General features: G+C 39.7%; 1 protein-coding gene across 1 annotated transcript in view; it reads right to left on the reverse strand.

The window, feature by feature from the left end:
• Positions 1 to 1,521: 1,521 nt before the first annotated feature.
• Positions 1,522 to 16,010, reverse strand: part of LOC104559641 (dynein axonemal heavy chain 5) — a 163,405-nt gene continuing 148,916 nt past the window's right edge. The window contains exons 74-76 of the mRNA XM_061994521.1: positions 8,112 to 8,320; positions 3,064 to 3,285; positions 1,522 to 1,740 (exon numbers count right to left, since the gene is read on the reverse strand). Coding sequence (XP_061850505.1) covers positions 1,522 to 1,740; positions 3,064 to 3,285; positions 8,112 to 8,320 — 650 coding nt within the window. The remainder of the gene's footprint in view (positions 1,741 to 3,063; positions 3,286 to 8,111; positions 8,321 to 16,010) is intronic.

The raw sequence follows: 16,010 nt of genomic DNA on the forward strand, positions 1-16,010 counted from the left end.
AAGGTAATTGTCAGCACCGTGTGTGAAACAAGTGCTGCTCCCAGCTCAGTTGAGAGAAAGGGACTGTGTCCCCGTCCCCTCTGTTTTCCAAGAACAAATCTGGCACTTTCTTTTCAGTTGCAGGTGGGAGTGTGAACAGCAAACTTCCTCACGGAAAGAGCCCTGCAATTGCTAACTTCAGAGTAAGACTGGTTAGAGGAAAGAATGAACTACTTTCTCATACACCTGCTGAAAAGAATTGAAAGCGTTTATACAAAACCTGAAAGTGTTTACACGGAGAAAAAAGTGATTAGCAAAGCATTCCCTGCAAGTCCTTAGTTCATAACATCCAACACCAATTTCTGCTGCTTTGAATTCCTTGACAGTGAAAAAGCCAAGCAAGTCTTCTGCCAATAGCTGTCTGTCTATTAAAAGAGAAGTAGCAATCACCCTTCAGTTACAGGATAGACAGCAAACAAAAATTACTTCAACCATTTCAGGTGAATCTACTCCCAGAAATAACTCATGTATTTTATACTTTTTTTTAAACCTAAACTGATGCAAAATACAGAAAAAGAAACAGTTGCAAGGTCTGAGTTTGCAGGCTTCAGGCACTTATCCAAACGGAGTGAATTTTGTCAGGCATTGGAACGGGCTGCCCAGGGAAATGGGGGAGTCATTGTCCCTGAAGGGGTTTAAGAGATGGCGGATGTTGCACTTAAGGAAATAATCTAGTGGTTGATAGAGCTGGGACAAAGGCTAGACTCAATGATCTTAAAGGTCTTTTCCAGCTGAAACAATTCTGTGATTCTATGGATACTAACAGAACCAAACTGGTGTTCAGATGCATTTACTCTGAGAAGAGTTTCAAAACTTTTCTCATTAAAAAGGGTGTGTGTGTGTGGCCACAAGAGAAATACACCTCTTTGTACACTTTTGATGATCATTAGCATAAACAAGTAACTAATCAAGGAAATGTAGCATCCATTTGTAAAACCACCCAGTAAGTTTACAAATGCAAAATCAAGGGAACTGGGTATTGCAATACATGCAAATGAACATAAAGGCTTACCACACGTTTTATTCACTTGTCATCACAGCTTTAACAATGTTATGGATGATAAGTTTTTAGCTACAAAGATGAATTTAAAAATAATTATGTCATCTTTTCAGATCTTTTATTAAGAAGTTAACCTTTACAAAGAACCATCATAAATGTTAGAGCACTTCTCTAGCGTAAGCACTTTTTTTCCTAGTGTTTCCATTACTAGCAAGCTAGTTGATTATATTCTCATTTGTATTATAACAGTTGCCAAGTTTGACGCCTGCTACTGTTTTCGCTCTGATATTCCTAGGTTAAATCTGTTTAGGATTTTTGCTGTGAATTAAATTGATCTATGGGTAATAAACACAATCTGTATATGTCACTTGCTAATTCCCATACCCCTGTGGGAAGGTAGCCACCGCTTTGAGAATAACAGCAGAAGTCCTACTGGCTGAAAATTAATTTTCCTCAGTGGTTCTTTCTTTCTCCATTGGTCCTTATTTTGAATTGCAGAGCAGTGCAACCCCCCGTAAAGTCCAATGATCAGGATTCTGCACTGTTTTCAGATACAAAGAGAAAATATATGTCAGATCTGTTCTCCGAGGCTTTTTGTAGACAGGGCAGCAGTACACGCTTCCTTGTTGCTTCTTTGGGTCATGTAGTGCTGTTGTGCTAACAGCATACACATGGACTACAGGAAGATTTGTGAACAGCACCTGAGAATGTTAAGAGACATGAGGATCAGCATTAGAGAAGCAAGACGGGGTGTGTGAACTCCAGATGCTGGAACTAGATTCAGTGGCCTTCAGCAAAAGCAGAGGTACATATAAGAACACAATTCCTATGTGCACTACTACAATGACCCCAAATTTAAGCCACTGGCATTTCGGGGACAAACAGACTTAAGAAGCCTGGAAGGAAAAGAAAGCAGCAGAAACCCAGAAAACTGCACACTGTGATAGTACTATGGAAAAATGATAGGGTGGTTCTAGGAGGGAGAGAGACCATTGTCTTCTCTCCCATGATTTGCCCCTTTGGCTAATGTTCCATGTTCTGTCCTCGCCTCTTGTTCCCTGAATGGCCAGGACTGGAACTACAAAGGCCAAGTTGCATTCAGCAAGCCTCCTTGTTAGCCTCTCTGCACTGCTAGCAGTGGAGCTTCAAAGATCCAAGGTGTCTCGGGTGTTTATCCAGACTAGATCCCCTCAGGTCTTCCAGCAATATAAAGTACTCTTTGGCAGGGGAAAAAAGACCCACAAGCAACATGGAGGCTTTCTGAACACTCCAGAGCGCTAAACTACACGTTTGAAGGTGTTTTTTGACAAATCAAGTAACAGCTGTCACCAGAAGCTACAGCTAGCACAGTTTGGTTTGGAAAAGTTCTCTCTCAGCCAGACACAGAAGTGTTTCACCTATGCAGGGAATTACCTCAGCTCCAATTCCCAGGCAGTTATCACTGGTTTGGAAAAAGCTTCCTAGTGCACACAATGGCAGTTTTCCCTGGGCAGTGACTACAGCATCTAATCACTACTCCATAGCTAGGTTTTAAATCTGCTTAGTCACATCAGTAAAACATAACTCCATGCATGGATAACTGAGCATAACCCCAGAATTAATACTTTTCCTCCTATTCAAAAACAAATGCCAGGGATTTTTAGTCATCCAAACACTGCAGCTATCATTAAACCCATTCCCGGGCTTTGGAAGTTGTGACAGAGTCCCATTCGGTCAGTAAAAGGAAGGATGGCTATGGGTTTGCACAATTTTATTTAAACATAGCTGTGCTTCTAGAGCTCCTGAAGCCAAGGAGAGCAGCATCTGATCTGCTCTATTACAGACCATTCTAAATTCATTTTCTGACAGAAGTCTTTTGTTTGGTTCTGGTGGGTAAAGACTCTGTCCTCTTCCCAACTCCTGCTAGTGTTTTAGCATCTTAAAGCCTGTTGTGAAGCCACTGTTGCAGGCACTCAAAATACTTCCTAGTGTTCTCTAAGTACACCATGTCGTGCCACAGTCAGTCATGCTCACTTGACCCTTACCTTTGGTGCTGACTCGACTAGCTTACTGTTTCTCCGGTCCCAACCTGCCCCTTCGAGGAAAAGGCCATATATGTAAACTCCACCAATGTCAGCAGGAGGAGGGCCAGTAACATCTTCTTTCATCATCTTGGTCACTTCATTGTGCAAAACAACAGTGTCGAGCGCCCACCCTTTTGCTAAATTCATGCGGGTTGTCTCTTGCCTCATAGCAGTTAGGAATCCCTAAGAAGATAGAATATGACAGAGTATTTTAAAATACTTGACTGCACCCATTTCAAACTCTTTTCTTTTTGCAGAAAACCCCCATGGTAAGTTGTGTAAATCCAATTTTTCCTACATTTTTCCCTATAGCGTGCGTTCTTATACACTTGGTGTGCATGTGTTGGTACTAGGAACACAGCAAAATGGCTTATTTAATGTTTTGAAAGCTGCACGTATAACTCACCTCACCTCACATGCCTACTTTACAACTAGCCAGATGGAGACAGGTTTGCAAGGCTGCCAGATTAATGTGTTTTGTGAGGTTCCAAATACGGGTAATTGCTAAGCAACAAATAACACTGGTATTTCGTGTGCTGTATTACTCACCTTTTCTTGTACCACCATTGCAAAATTGCTTTTCAGTCAACAGATCATGAAGTATTTTTCAGAATACAAAGGAAGTAGGAACTGGAATCATGCAATTAAATAATGAAATGCCTCTGTCATTTTGCTCAGTGCAAAGTCTTAATATAACACAACAATGTACTGTGTAGATACGAGCAAGATAAACTCACAGCACTTGGCAGCACTAAATGCAACTCACTCTCTGTCCTAAAGAATTACGATCTCATGACGTGGTTACAAGCTATCACAAGACAACAAAGGATGAAGATGCGGGTTAGCTTTTCTCATATAGCTGTCCATGTGCGTGAACACTGCAGTAATGTGGGAAGAAACTTAGTCCTAAGAGACAGGAGAGTATAGATTGCTTTACACTTCCAGTGGACATGCTGTGGATGTACCTTACCCCATAGAAACCCATTCGCATGGCCATGAGATAAATGAATAAAACACAGAAATTGAAGGTGCAAGAGCAAAAAGGACTTACTGAGAAGGACAACGAGGAAGGGAGAAGTTTCAGGACAGATTTCGGAGTAGAGAAAGGAGATATCTGGAGATGGAGATGGAAGAATACAGACCCATGTGCGAAACATACAAAGGTGGGTATTAGAGAGCCAATAGCACTTGTAGGAGGAAATGAGGAGCAAGGAGGGAACTGAACACACTTTTTATTTTTCTCCAGTGTTCACCATGTAGGATACTCTGTTGAGCTACTGTTAGGGCCAAATGAATGAGAAGTCAGATGCAGAAACACAAGCACGTTGGTCTACTGAATGCAGGAGCCAATCCGTCTGCTGGGACTGGAGAACTTGTTGCATGTGCTAAGCACCCTGTATCCATGCAACGTCCTTCAAGTCATGAGGATGTGAGGTGACATTCATGAACCCAGATGTGTCAGTTAACTGACATTGGTTACTTCTCATTAATATAATTCCAGAGACCTCAGGACAAGTGTTGCAAAGAGGTTTTGTGATAGCACAGATAACTGTAATTGCATTTGAAGTAGTTGAGAACTCTAGCATATATAGCTAAGGGAGATAGGATTAGAGGCCAAGTTCTTCTGTCAGAAATGCCATTAAGTGAAAGCTGAATCCTTGTAGTTAATTTGTGTAATTTTAATTTGTAGAAACATGCTAGTACCAATAGTTTAAAATACATGAAGTGTTCACTTTCAGAAGGCCCCAGAGGGCTACTGAATCCCAGATAAACTGAAATATTAAAGAAAGAAGAGCCTGAAGAGGACAGGACAGAGCAATGACTGTATTAAGGGAATCAGTTCAAAGGCACTAGTATAAAAGTAAGCTTGGAGCTGTGAGTTGTCCTCAGGGATAAGATATAGACTCCAGACTCTTCTTACAGAGATGGCAGGACCTATGTGATGTCTGCAGTGGGACTTGTAACGCTTACCTGCTCATTTGAATGAGTCCTAGACAGTGCTTAAAGACTCCAGTTGTGAGCTGGAGGCCTGAATATGTATCCCAGAGAGGGTGAATGGCACAATAAACAGCAAGAAAGAATCAAGTGATTTGACATGCCACTGCATGGCTGAGAGCTTGGCTCCCCTCACAACCTTCTCTCAGGGACATAATGGACCACTTGCCATTACATTTGTTTTGGTGCCTGATAACCTTTGCCCCCCCTCTTTTATTTTTGTTGTTGTTGTTGTTTGTGTGTTTGTTTTGTGAGAGGAGAGGAAGCATGTTGAAATTTCATAAACGGAGAAAGATATTTTTAATTTCCTCACCTGCCTTTCACTGAACTTCTCCCTGGCCTGCTCAACGAAGGCTGCTAAAGCTTTGTCCCTTTGCCTTTTAACAACTTATACAAACTAGCTCTGAATCTTCTAGTGAGGGAGGAGCAGGCATCCACAGAAACTATGACAAAATGTATGGAAATCAGCTAAGTCTATTGCTTCCACAATCATATGCTCTCCTTTACTTTGCTTAGCAGGTTCCTTGTTTGTCACTTACTTTGCAATTTCTATAGCGAGCAAATTAGGGCAGGTTTACTAAAACTAAGTGGGCACTGAGGAATGGAGGTATCATATTTCATATTCTTATTGGTATTAACATTGCTTTGGCATCTACAGGTCTTAGAAATAGGCTGAAGGTTCATTATACTAAGTACTCTGCAACCAGAAAGACAGTTCTGCCTCATAGGGCTTAAAATCCATATATAGGACAAGCAACATGATATAGAGATACAAGCAAGAAGACAATAAAGCAGTATCAGCCACAATATGGAAATTGGGAGGCAGAAACGAGAAATGCACAGTGGCACATTTCTTGAGGAAAAAAAATCTCATAACAGTAGATTAACTTCCAGGAGGGAAGAAAATTGACCATACTTCCTATTTTGCTCACCCCACTTATCTTGGCCCAATGCAGACATCCACAGAGAAACTGGTTTCTTTTACATAGGAGACTGAGCCCGCTCTCATTTGTATCACTATAAATAAAGATTAACTTCTGTGAAATTACTGAATTTATCCCAGTGTATAAACAGTCTAAGCGAAGGCAGTCAGGTCCTATATTATTTTTTATTGCCAGAATGCCTCATTCTCCCAGTGCTATAAATCTACTTTATTGTCTTGTATTATCCATGGCATTTATCCATCGACTATAAAGCAAACAGTAAGATCTATGCAAATTGCAAATTACTTTGGCACTGCATTTCATCTCACAAATGAAGGGATTTTTCTGACAATTTCTCAGGTATTACAAACAAGCATTAGAACTGCAGCACTTCATCACCTCAACTTGAGAAGATGAAAATCGATTTTCTTAACATACGAGATGCTGATTTTAAACACAGCAATATGACTATTAACAAAATAATAGTTAATTGAATAGAAAAGGAGGCTTTGCTCAGGTGATTTTCTTGCAGAATGAGCCATTCCCACAGCCTGGCTTACAGAAAATGCAAACCTTAACAATAACCATCTGATTCTTAAGCTTGTGATTGCCAGTGCAACTAAATTTTTAAGTGATATTGGTACATCTCATTCTTGACATTTTTTCTCTGCACACTATGTATTTAAAGACTTTTAGAACTACATGTCATGAAGTGTTTAATTTTTGTACTTCTGGAGGCTTTCTCACTTACTGTGGTGTATCAAATCACAAGTTGTTTGGGGACATTTTACTCCCATTGTTTGACAGCTTTTTTGAGAAATCCAGACGTAGTGATCCATAAAAACATAGGATGCCCAATTTAGGCTGGCAAAATTTCAGCACTGACACAACCTCAAAGCACAAAAAAAGCCAACTAAAATAGCCAGTACAAAATCCAAATCAGATCTTGCTCATCTGTAGTGCAAAAGCAAACCCCAACAAGCCCAGAAGCCTATTAGCGTTGCATCCAGCCCAATAATTGCAAAAGTTACTTAAGAATATTTTAGAGTGTCACTATCAATGTGTTGCTAACAGACCAAGTGTAGAAGCATAATCATATTATTAAAAATCCTACTCCTCTCCCTCATACTTTTGCTTGGGAAGCCTTTGCTCAGGGATTCTGTGAGCACGCTTCCATGCTGTAAAGTGGTATCAGCAGACAGCTGACACAGACAGAATAGATGATAGATGGATATTTCCCAGCAGTAGTCCTAGAGAATATTTGCCACTGTTGCTTTCTCTATTCTAGGCAGCTGTTTCAGCTAGCTTTTGCATTGCTAACAAGTACTGAGATTAAAATAGATCTTTAAAATAGCTTTTTGCTAAGGCTTCACAGAAACCTGTTGGCTGGATACTCTCATAATGACTCACTTCCACAGCTCCTAGTACCACAAACATCTGTGACTCATAAAAAGCTTTAATGAATGTGGATAGCTGTGCAAAGAAACTACACATCACCTAGGTATGTATACTTCTTTTAACTATGTTCTCAGCTGTTCCCTTTTTTGTCTTTCATTTCATGCCAGGTTTTCCTTTTAGATGGTGCAGGCGAGAGGCTGTATTTTTTACGTGTCTCTGCAGACCAAGTCTGGCACAATTCTGGGGTGGTATAAATAACAAACTTTCCATTTCAAGGAAAGGATTTGCACGAATTGAGAGCCAAGTCCAAATCTCTTCTTCCTGTGTCAAAGTTTTGAACCTTACCTTGTTTTGTGCTCAAAGGCTTTTTCATGCAATGAATGAAAAACATTAATGCAACAGAGGAGGAGAAAAAAGGAGGATACCGCTGAAACACAAAAAAGATGCATTCACGCAATTTCCACACTATGATAAAGGCACTCAGGAGATGCATTCCATTATTTCAGTAATGTTATTTTGATAGAGAAAAAAAAAAGTCTTTAATAGATATTGAAGTTAATTTATCCCACATTTTTTCTGAAAATTGAATTTAGATTACACTGTATGTGGCCACCATTGAGTCAGCTTGAAGTTCTCCCAAGGTCTAATTTAACTGTTACCTACGAGTCAGAAGGATCAATCTGGCAGTCTTACCTGTGGATTAAAGAATCCTGTCATCCAGAACTGATTTGGTCGCCCATCTTGCAGCCAACTGCTGAATTGCTGGTTTCTTTCAAGAAGCTCAGTAAACCAAAATCCTAAAGTAGCTGACTCCCAGGAAATCCTAAACCAGAGTTTTGGAATTCTCGCGTCATACATATTATCTAAAGCATCTTGTAGTTCTTCTGACATAATTATAGTTCCTGAAAGATAAATAAAACATTCTGAATTAACTTTCCTCTAGCTTGCAAAGGCAATTAAAACTTCCAAATGACATTCTGAGTTTAAGAAACTCCTTTTTGTTGTGCCACTTTTGTTGCACACTTATTGCACTAAAGCCTTATAAGTTTGTAGTTATTTACTCAAACCTGTAAGACTTGATTCAAAGGTAAAGGTGACAAGATAAATGACATTTCCTGTTATTTTTACCAGAAATAAAGATTTTTTTTAAACAAGTCCTTCTCCCCCTACATAATATCTATACTCATTATATTCACACTGTTTGAAATGTGATTAATCATTTACATTTTTTAATATATTTTAATGTTTCCCACATACATGATCAATGACAAAGAATTACTAGAGATGAGATGTAACTCATCTATATCCTAAACATGTACTGACAGTGATTATATTCATGAAATTCACTGTTATTAATGATAACTTTGTACATTTCCCTTATCAAGATTCCCGGTGGGAAAGCAGCATGTAGAATAAACCTCTAGGCAAGATTTTAATTTTTTTTATAGCAGCAGTGTGAACTCACATATTCCATGCATAGTATTATTGCCACCATTAAAATATGGGCATTTACTAAGACACTGATTTTTTAGTGACACTCACCATTCCACATTCCAGGAGTTCCTACATTGTACCAGTCTGTATTCTCAATAGTACTGAGAGCTAGCCCATGGCCATTCCTCAGGACATCTTCTGTATTCCAGATAAAGTATTTTAAATTATAGAAACTGGCCTGGTAGCCCCCATTCCAGTTACGTGTTCATGTGACACCAATGTTCAATCTGTTGTTGTACACAGAACTGCTGTAATTGCCACATGGTTTACGTGAGGATATGAAACAGAAGTAGGTGGCTTCCAGTACAGAATATGTAAAGGAAAGAGAACTGGTCTGGGTAACTGCAAACAAGAGTTGCAGTGGCCAGTCCAAACATATCTGCATGGAAATATGGCCTGTAATAAGCAAGTATTTCAAATCCCTTCCTTTCAATGAAGTCGACAGGTACCGAGTTCTGGGGAAGGAGAAGTGTCCAGAAACTAAACACGAGCTTTTAATTTAAAAGAATGCAGTGATTACCCTAAACACTTGTATAACAGTGTGTGCAAATACGATACTTTCTATCATATGTCAATGGCAAATAGGCTTAATTTTCTTCTAGCAGGTAATGACTTGCTCTCATTTATACTCATCTCTTTTTGTGTAACAAATGCTATGAGAAAACCATCAACTTTTACAAACCTGCAACTATTAAAAACTACTGCCTATCCACTGGGGTAGGTAGACCCTGCCTGGACACCAGGTGCCCACCACCAAAACTTCTTTATCACTCTCCCTCCTCAGCTGGATGGGGGAGAGGAAATATAACAAAAGTCTCACTCATAGAGATGAGGACAGGGAGATCACTCAGCAGTTACTGTCACGAGCAAAACAGACTTGACTTGGGGAAATTCATTTAATTTCTTATCAATCAAATCAGAGTAGGATAATGAGAAATAAAAACTAAATCTTGAAACACCTTTCCTAGACCACTCCCTTCTATCTGGGCTTTATTCCTGATTTTACTACCTCCTCCCCCACAGTGGCACAGGGTGAGAGGGAATGGGGATTATGGTTAGTTCATGACACATTGTTTCTGCTGCTCCTTCCTCCTCAGGGGCAGGACTCCTCATCCTTCCTGTGCTCCAGCATGGAGTCCATCCTATGGCACATAGCTCTTCATTAATTTCTCCAATGTGAGTCCTTCTCACAGGCTACAGTTCTTCATGAACTGCTCCAGTGTGGGTCCCCCATGGGGGATCACAAGTCCTGACAGCAAACCTGATCTGGTATACTCTCTTATCTTTCTCCACAGGGCCACAGGTCCTGCCAGGAGCGTGCTCCAGCATGGGCTTCCCACGGGTTTCACAGCTTCCCACGGTCATCCACCTGTTCCAAAACTTTGGGTCCTCCCCAGGCTGCAGGTGGGTCTCTGCTGCCCCGTGGCCTCCATGGCTGCAGGGGCAGGGTCTCACCATGGGCTGCACCACGCGCTGAAGGGGAATCTCTGCTCTGGTGCCTTCAGCACCTCCTCCCCTCCTTCTCCACTGACCTTGGTATCTGCAGAGTCGTCGCCCTCCTCCCTCTGGCTGCTGTTGCTCCTGCACAGTAACATTTTTCCCTTCTTAACTATGTTATCCCAGAGGTGCTATCACTGTCACTGCTCAGCCTTGGCCAGCAGTGGGTCCTCTTGGAGCCACCTGGCATTGGCTCTATCAGACATAGGAGAAGCTTCCTCCCAGAAGCCACTCCTGCTACCAAACCCTTGCCACACAAAACCAAGACACTCATATTCTCTGTAATGGCTTCCTACTGAGGTTCAGAATCATGATTTGGGATAGCTAAGTCTTTTGTAACACAATTAATAAACCTTCTCTTTGAATCATAGAATCATACAATTGTAAATCTTCTCTAACATATAACCAAGACCATCAACATTTAAGAAAGAAGCCATTTGCTGTCATCTTCCTTTTGCCCAGCAAAAGTGTAGTATTAGACCATGCATTCTATTCACCTTCTGGAGGCATAAAAATTGGGAAGAAAATCACGTTGGTTTCAACCTTGGAGCAATCATAGTGAAGGCAGAAAACAAGTGAAGAGCATTTTAGCCCTCGGGATCATTATCATCTGAACTAAGAAAGAATGATCTCTTTCATCTCTGGTTCTTCCTTGTTTTCAAGTCGATGCAGCCAACATTCTCCTGCAACAAGTGTTGTGAGACACCTACATTTTCTTCCCTATTGTTATGGGCAGTCTGGAGTTTTTCAAGTAGGGATACACAACTAGTCTGCCCTGAAGCATGGTGAAATCTCTTGGGATGTCTGCCTGTTATGACTCAGAGCAGCTGCTGAGAACGCTAAGCCGGAGTGTTCCTGAGGACGAGGCATGTTCTGGCCCTGCCCATATAGCTGTATAAATATTTCTAGTGAGTGGGTGTCATCTCTAGCAGTAGGCATGCAGTGCTTGAATTTCAGCACCAAGTGACATCTGTGGGTGTTGGGATGCATTCCTGCAGCTAAAATACTCTATAAAAAATGATAATAATTGTAAAAAATAAAATTAGTAACACGAGAGAAAAATAATGGCATCTTTCTGGAGAAAGGTGGGTGTTTGAAAATCTTTATTTGATAAACTGAATGAGTAGCACAACTTTTGAGAAGCTCTGAGCACTAGTTACCATGTGAAGAGACTGAATGTCCTATGAACTTAACATGACAGGCCTGAATGTTCTATGAATCAGACAGGCCAGCTGTTTATAACCTGGTTATTTTGGGGGTTTACTTTACGCTATTCCCTTTCTTAAATTGAATAAAGCCCATCTGAAAATAACTGATGAAAAGTCATGTTAGTTAAAGATATTAGGACATTCCCAGGCTTCAAAATTAATATGTACTATAACCATACTGTTTTCACAGTATAGAGAGTTTGGAAATCAAGATTCACCTTATTCTTTACCCCAAATTTATACCATCTCGTTTATAAGCCATATCTAAATCTACGCAATTGCTGTGTAGTGAACAAATCAAAGAAAGCCACTCAGTCGTGAAGATAACTAGTTTTTATTGTTATTTAAAACAAATAGCCCATTCTTTTAAATTAATCTAGTTTTAGGGTGGTTCATTCAATAGATATAATGCTTTGAATGGACTACACCAGAATCTTGTATTGTTTCATGGAGTTGTCCCTTTTTACTATCATACTTAGGATAAGCTGAATCTCAGACCTCTGGAATCTGTAAAACTTGGATTTACATTTTGAATTTCACATTTAGGAAAGCCTGTATCTGGACCAGAAAATGTGTGTATCATTTAAATGAGTAGATAAAACTAGGAACAAAGGAAGAATCTCAAACTCCAGCATGAACAATAACAAAAAAGCCTCAATCCACTGACTGATTCTCTTCTTATAGGCACAGATGTGAATCAAACATAACCAGAATAATTATGTAGGATATAAATGAGATAAGAAGAAGCTAGTTTCTCCGTCAAGTACAGTTTGCCAATACCTGACATCATTATAATAGGATTGGAGACTATCCCTTGAGGACATACTAGCTAGACAATGTGTCTGTTAAGCTAGGCTTAACGATACACTGAAGAAAAAGCTCAGTGGAAGCATCAGTCCATTCTCTACTGTCATAGTTGCAACTGTAGAAGTTGATCTTTTCAGCTTTTAATCCCCCCTCAAGTTTACCTCCCAAGCAACTAGGTTTGTTATTAGACCAGTCACTCCCTACCCCCACCACAGATCCCTCTTCTTCATTGAACAGGTTGAAGAGAAAATCCCAACTTGTCTGTAACTCCATAAGCTCTCCTCCCTTTCTGCCTTATGGCAACAGGTTACCTTGCTTGTGCTTTCTCCAAAGAAAGCATTATTATTTCACCCAAAGGTACGAGGTATACAGAGTACTAGATAAAAGCAATAGAAGTTACTGTATGTTTCTTCATATCTAAAACTTGATCCTTTTTTTGCAAGCTTTAGTATGTTTATGCTAGCTCACTGACCACCATTGTTGTGCTGAATAAAGTCAATCTCTTTGCTTTAGGGAGTTTATTGGATATTTCCTGCTTTCTTCAATTGGGGCACTGTGTACTTTAGCATTTGGAGATGATTCCCAGGAAGCTCTCAGAAGTTGATTTAACTCCACCTTACTGTTTCAATTCCAAGGCCCTCAACAATTTATCACCTCCTTTTGCTCCTGGTCTCCAGTACAGTATGAATAAATCAGGCAGCCGAGCCCTGCAATACATAACATTCTCTCCATTTTTTGCTTATGGGCTGTGGAGGTCTCTCCAGCTGCATCTAACCTTTGCCCCTCTTTCCTGTTTGTTTCCCACCTTTCCTTTCTGGTGCAGAAACCTCTGATTTAATTCTTCAAGTCAGAAGATATGAAAGGAACTGAGAAACTGGAGTAGCATGCAATTGCTCACATAGAAGAGTACACAAATCCCAGATTCCCTGCAATAGCTAATTCCTTCCGTCAGTAAGAAGGCAGTTTGAAAGCAATCCTGCAAATTGTTCTGAAAACTTACCAGTTGCAATACTAAATACAGTTGGTTGCACTCACCAAGGACTGAAAATTAAAATTTTAAAGCAATAAATTGAAGATGAAAATGCATCTACACCTCCTATAAAGTAACACAAATCACTTCCCTGAACTAGACTAATAGAACAGACAGATAAAGTACTTTTTGCTGTTTGTCTTAAATGTGCAAAGTGTATTTCTAAACAGTTGTTCTGGTCAGTACCATGGCAAGCATACATAATACTTATCGAGAAATCCAGAAATAACATTCCACACTTTGCAAAAGACAACAGGAGGCATTCTGGCATTCTTATCAGGCTGAGAAGTAAATAATGCATGAGAACTGCTGAGCCAAGCATAGCTATGCCACAAGACATACTAGACTCATCCCATCTATTCCTCAAATGAATTCTCCATTGTTACATTCCATTAATGTCCTCACTGAGTGCCCTTAATCATCTTCAAATAAAATTCCCCTCTGAAGATGGAATACACAGATGATCCTTACAAGCCTTACACACACACACTGCAAGAATCCGTAAGGTAAGAGCCTCAAGATCTTTCAGTCCAAAAGTCAATTCCCATTGTCAGCAGGTCAGACTAGAATTGTGTTAGTGTTATCTATCTTAAAGCATTACAAATCAGAACTTAGCCAGCCATGGTGTGAGTCCTTACTCTTTCCCTTTGTGGCAAATTATCTTTCCTGTGCATTCTGACAAGACTAGTTTCCAGGGCTTCAGTTTTCCACCCCATAGATTAGAATAAATTACCAGCTATTTCTTTTGGCGTGTTTGGAACTCATTTATATCCCTCTTGTAAAGTGCTACATATAATGAACATAAATCCCTTGCAACAACATGATGTAAACACTATCGTCAAGATCATGGTATTATGAGTTGGAAAGATATAGTGAATCTGTACCTCATTCTTTCAGAGACTCAACAGACAAGTTTATGTAGATGATGTAGGAATTCTAAGTGTTTCCTATTATGTATGTAGAACTATACACTACCTCACATCTACATGAAGTTCTGAGCGTTTCAACATATTCTTATATGAATGACATAAGAAAACATCTAAGGCCAGCACGCTGTTTAGCAGTGTAGTATAAGGATGGTGAGGACCTAAAAGCAGGTAACAAAGCAGTTTTTAATAAGGCAGCAAATCAATGACTGAGATGTACAGAAACTTGTGAAATGCACCAGTTATTCCTCAAGGCCTTGTTATTAACAGTTATTATTCATCTTTCTCCGAATTATAAAGTTCTAATAATATCAGAAACACATACAAAAATACATAAGGTTTTCTTCTCCAATCCCATCAGTCTTAATAATCTCCCCTGTATTTTCTCATACTTTTCAACCTGGCATAAACATATACCTGACAGGCTAGTGTATAAATTTTGATGAATTTTTATGCACATAACCTATGAGCTATTTAAAGAATATGCACATGGTATGTATCTATGTAGGTAAAAAGAGGGCAAATATCAAAGTCTCATCTCCCCTTAGTAATATTCTTGTTCCTGACACTGCTACTCTAAAAGCTCCAATTGTCCTCTCTTTCATTGTAGGATAAAAGCAATCTGTGGTTTATTTTTCAGCAAGTCCTGGCATGTAGACTATATACAGTGTGCATTAGATGCATGAAAAGATGCTTTGTGACATGCAGGGTGCCATATTGTAGTTGCAGTGGAAAGTTTGCTTAAGCCTGATAGAGCTTTTCCATGACAAATGCCATGATGACTTCTGAAGTAGATATTTCTATTGATTAAACTTTTGCCTTCTAGGTTGGGCTTATAGCTCCCATAAGTACTTGTCTTGCAAGTACTAAGAAAAATGTAAGGAACTAAAACTCTGGGCCTATGGAAACAAATCTTAACACATTATATATAATGTAAAAGCTTTTAGAGGTATTGTTGTATTCTCAGGAAATATATTAACAGGAAAAGGACTTCTCTCTCCTAACTTGGCAAGTACTGAACAAAAAGTAGCATAAGTTCTGTGATCACGTGGCACATATATGGCATGAAAGGATAAAAAATCCACGGTTTCTTGTATGGCCTTCACTTGCTCATGAACTAGCCAGTTCTGAAAGATTAGTTTTAAACCACAAAGCTATAACATACCAGAAACAAATGCCAAGTGCATGCAGCTTTATGACCGAAGTAAAATCTAGATATAGCCATTAATAAATGAGTAAAGCATTTGTTTCTTTCATGACAAGCCCTTAAACAGAATGTTAAGTAGGTTAAAAAAAAAGGCCGGGAAATAAAACCCCATTAAAAGCTGTGCTTATTTCCATTGCCAAACATTCGCTAGCTGTTTTCAGTGCTACTACAAGCATGCTCCACTGCTGAGACTCATGGAAAGCACTCAATGGGGACTAAGGATAATCCCCTCAAAATCTCTCTTTTCACTTTGTTCACCAACAGAAGACATATCAGGGTGCCATCAAAACATTCACCACTGCATGGAGAAAGTAAAGAATCTCTCCCAATCTCACAGATTGGCCACATTCAGCTCCCCTCTACTCAAACTCTAAGAGACTAGGAATAACTGAATGGGACATTAGGTTTTACTGCACTTGAAGC

Source organism: Colius striatus, chromosome 4 (genome assembly GCF_028858725.1).
Source record: "Colius striatus isolate bColStr4 chromosome 4, bColStr4.1.hap1, whole genome shotgun sequence".
Taxonomy (NCBI): domain Eukaryota; kingdom Metazoa; phylum Chordata; class Aves; order Coliiformes; family Coliidae; genus Colius; species Colius striatus.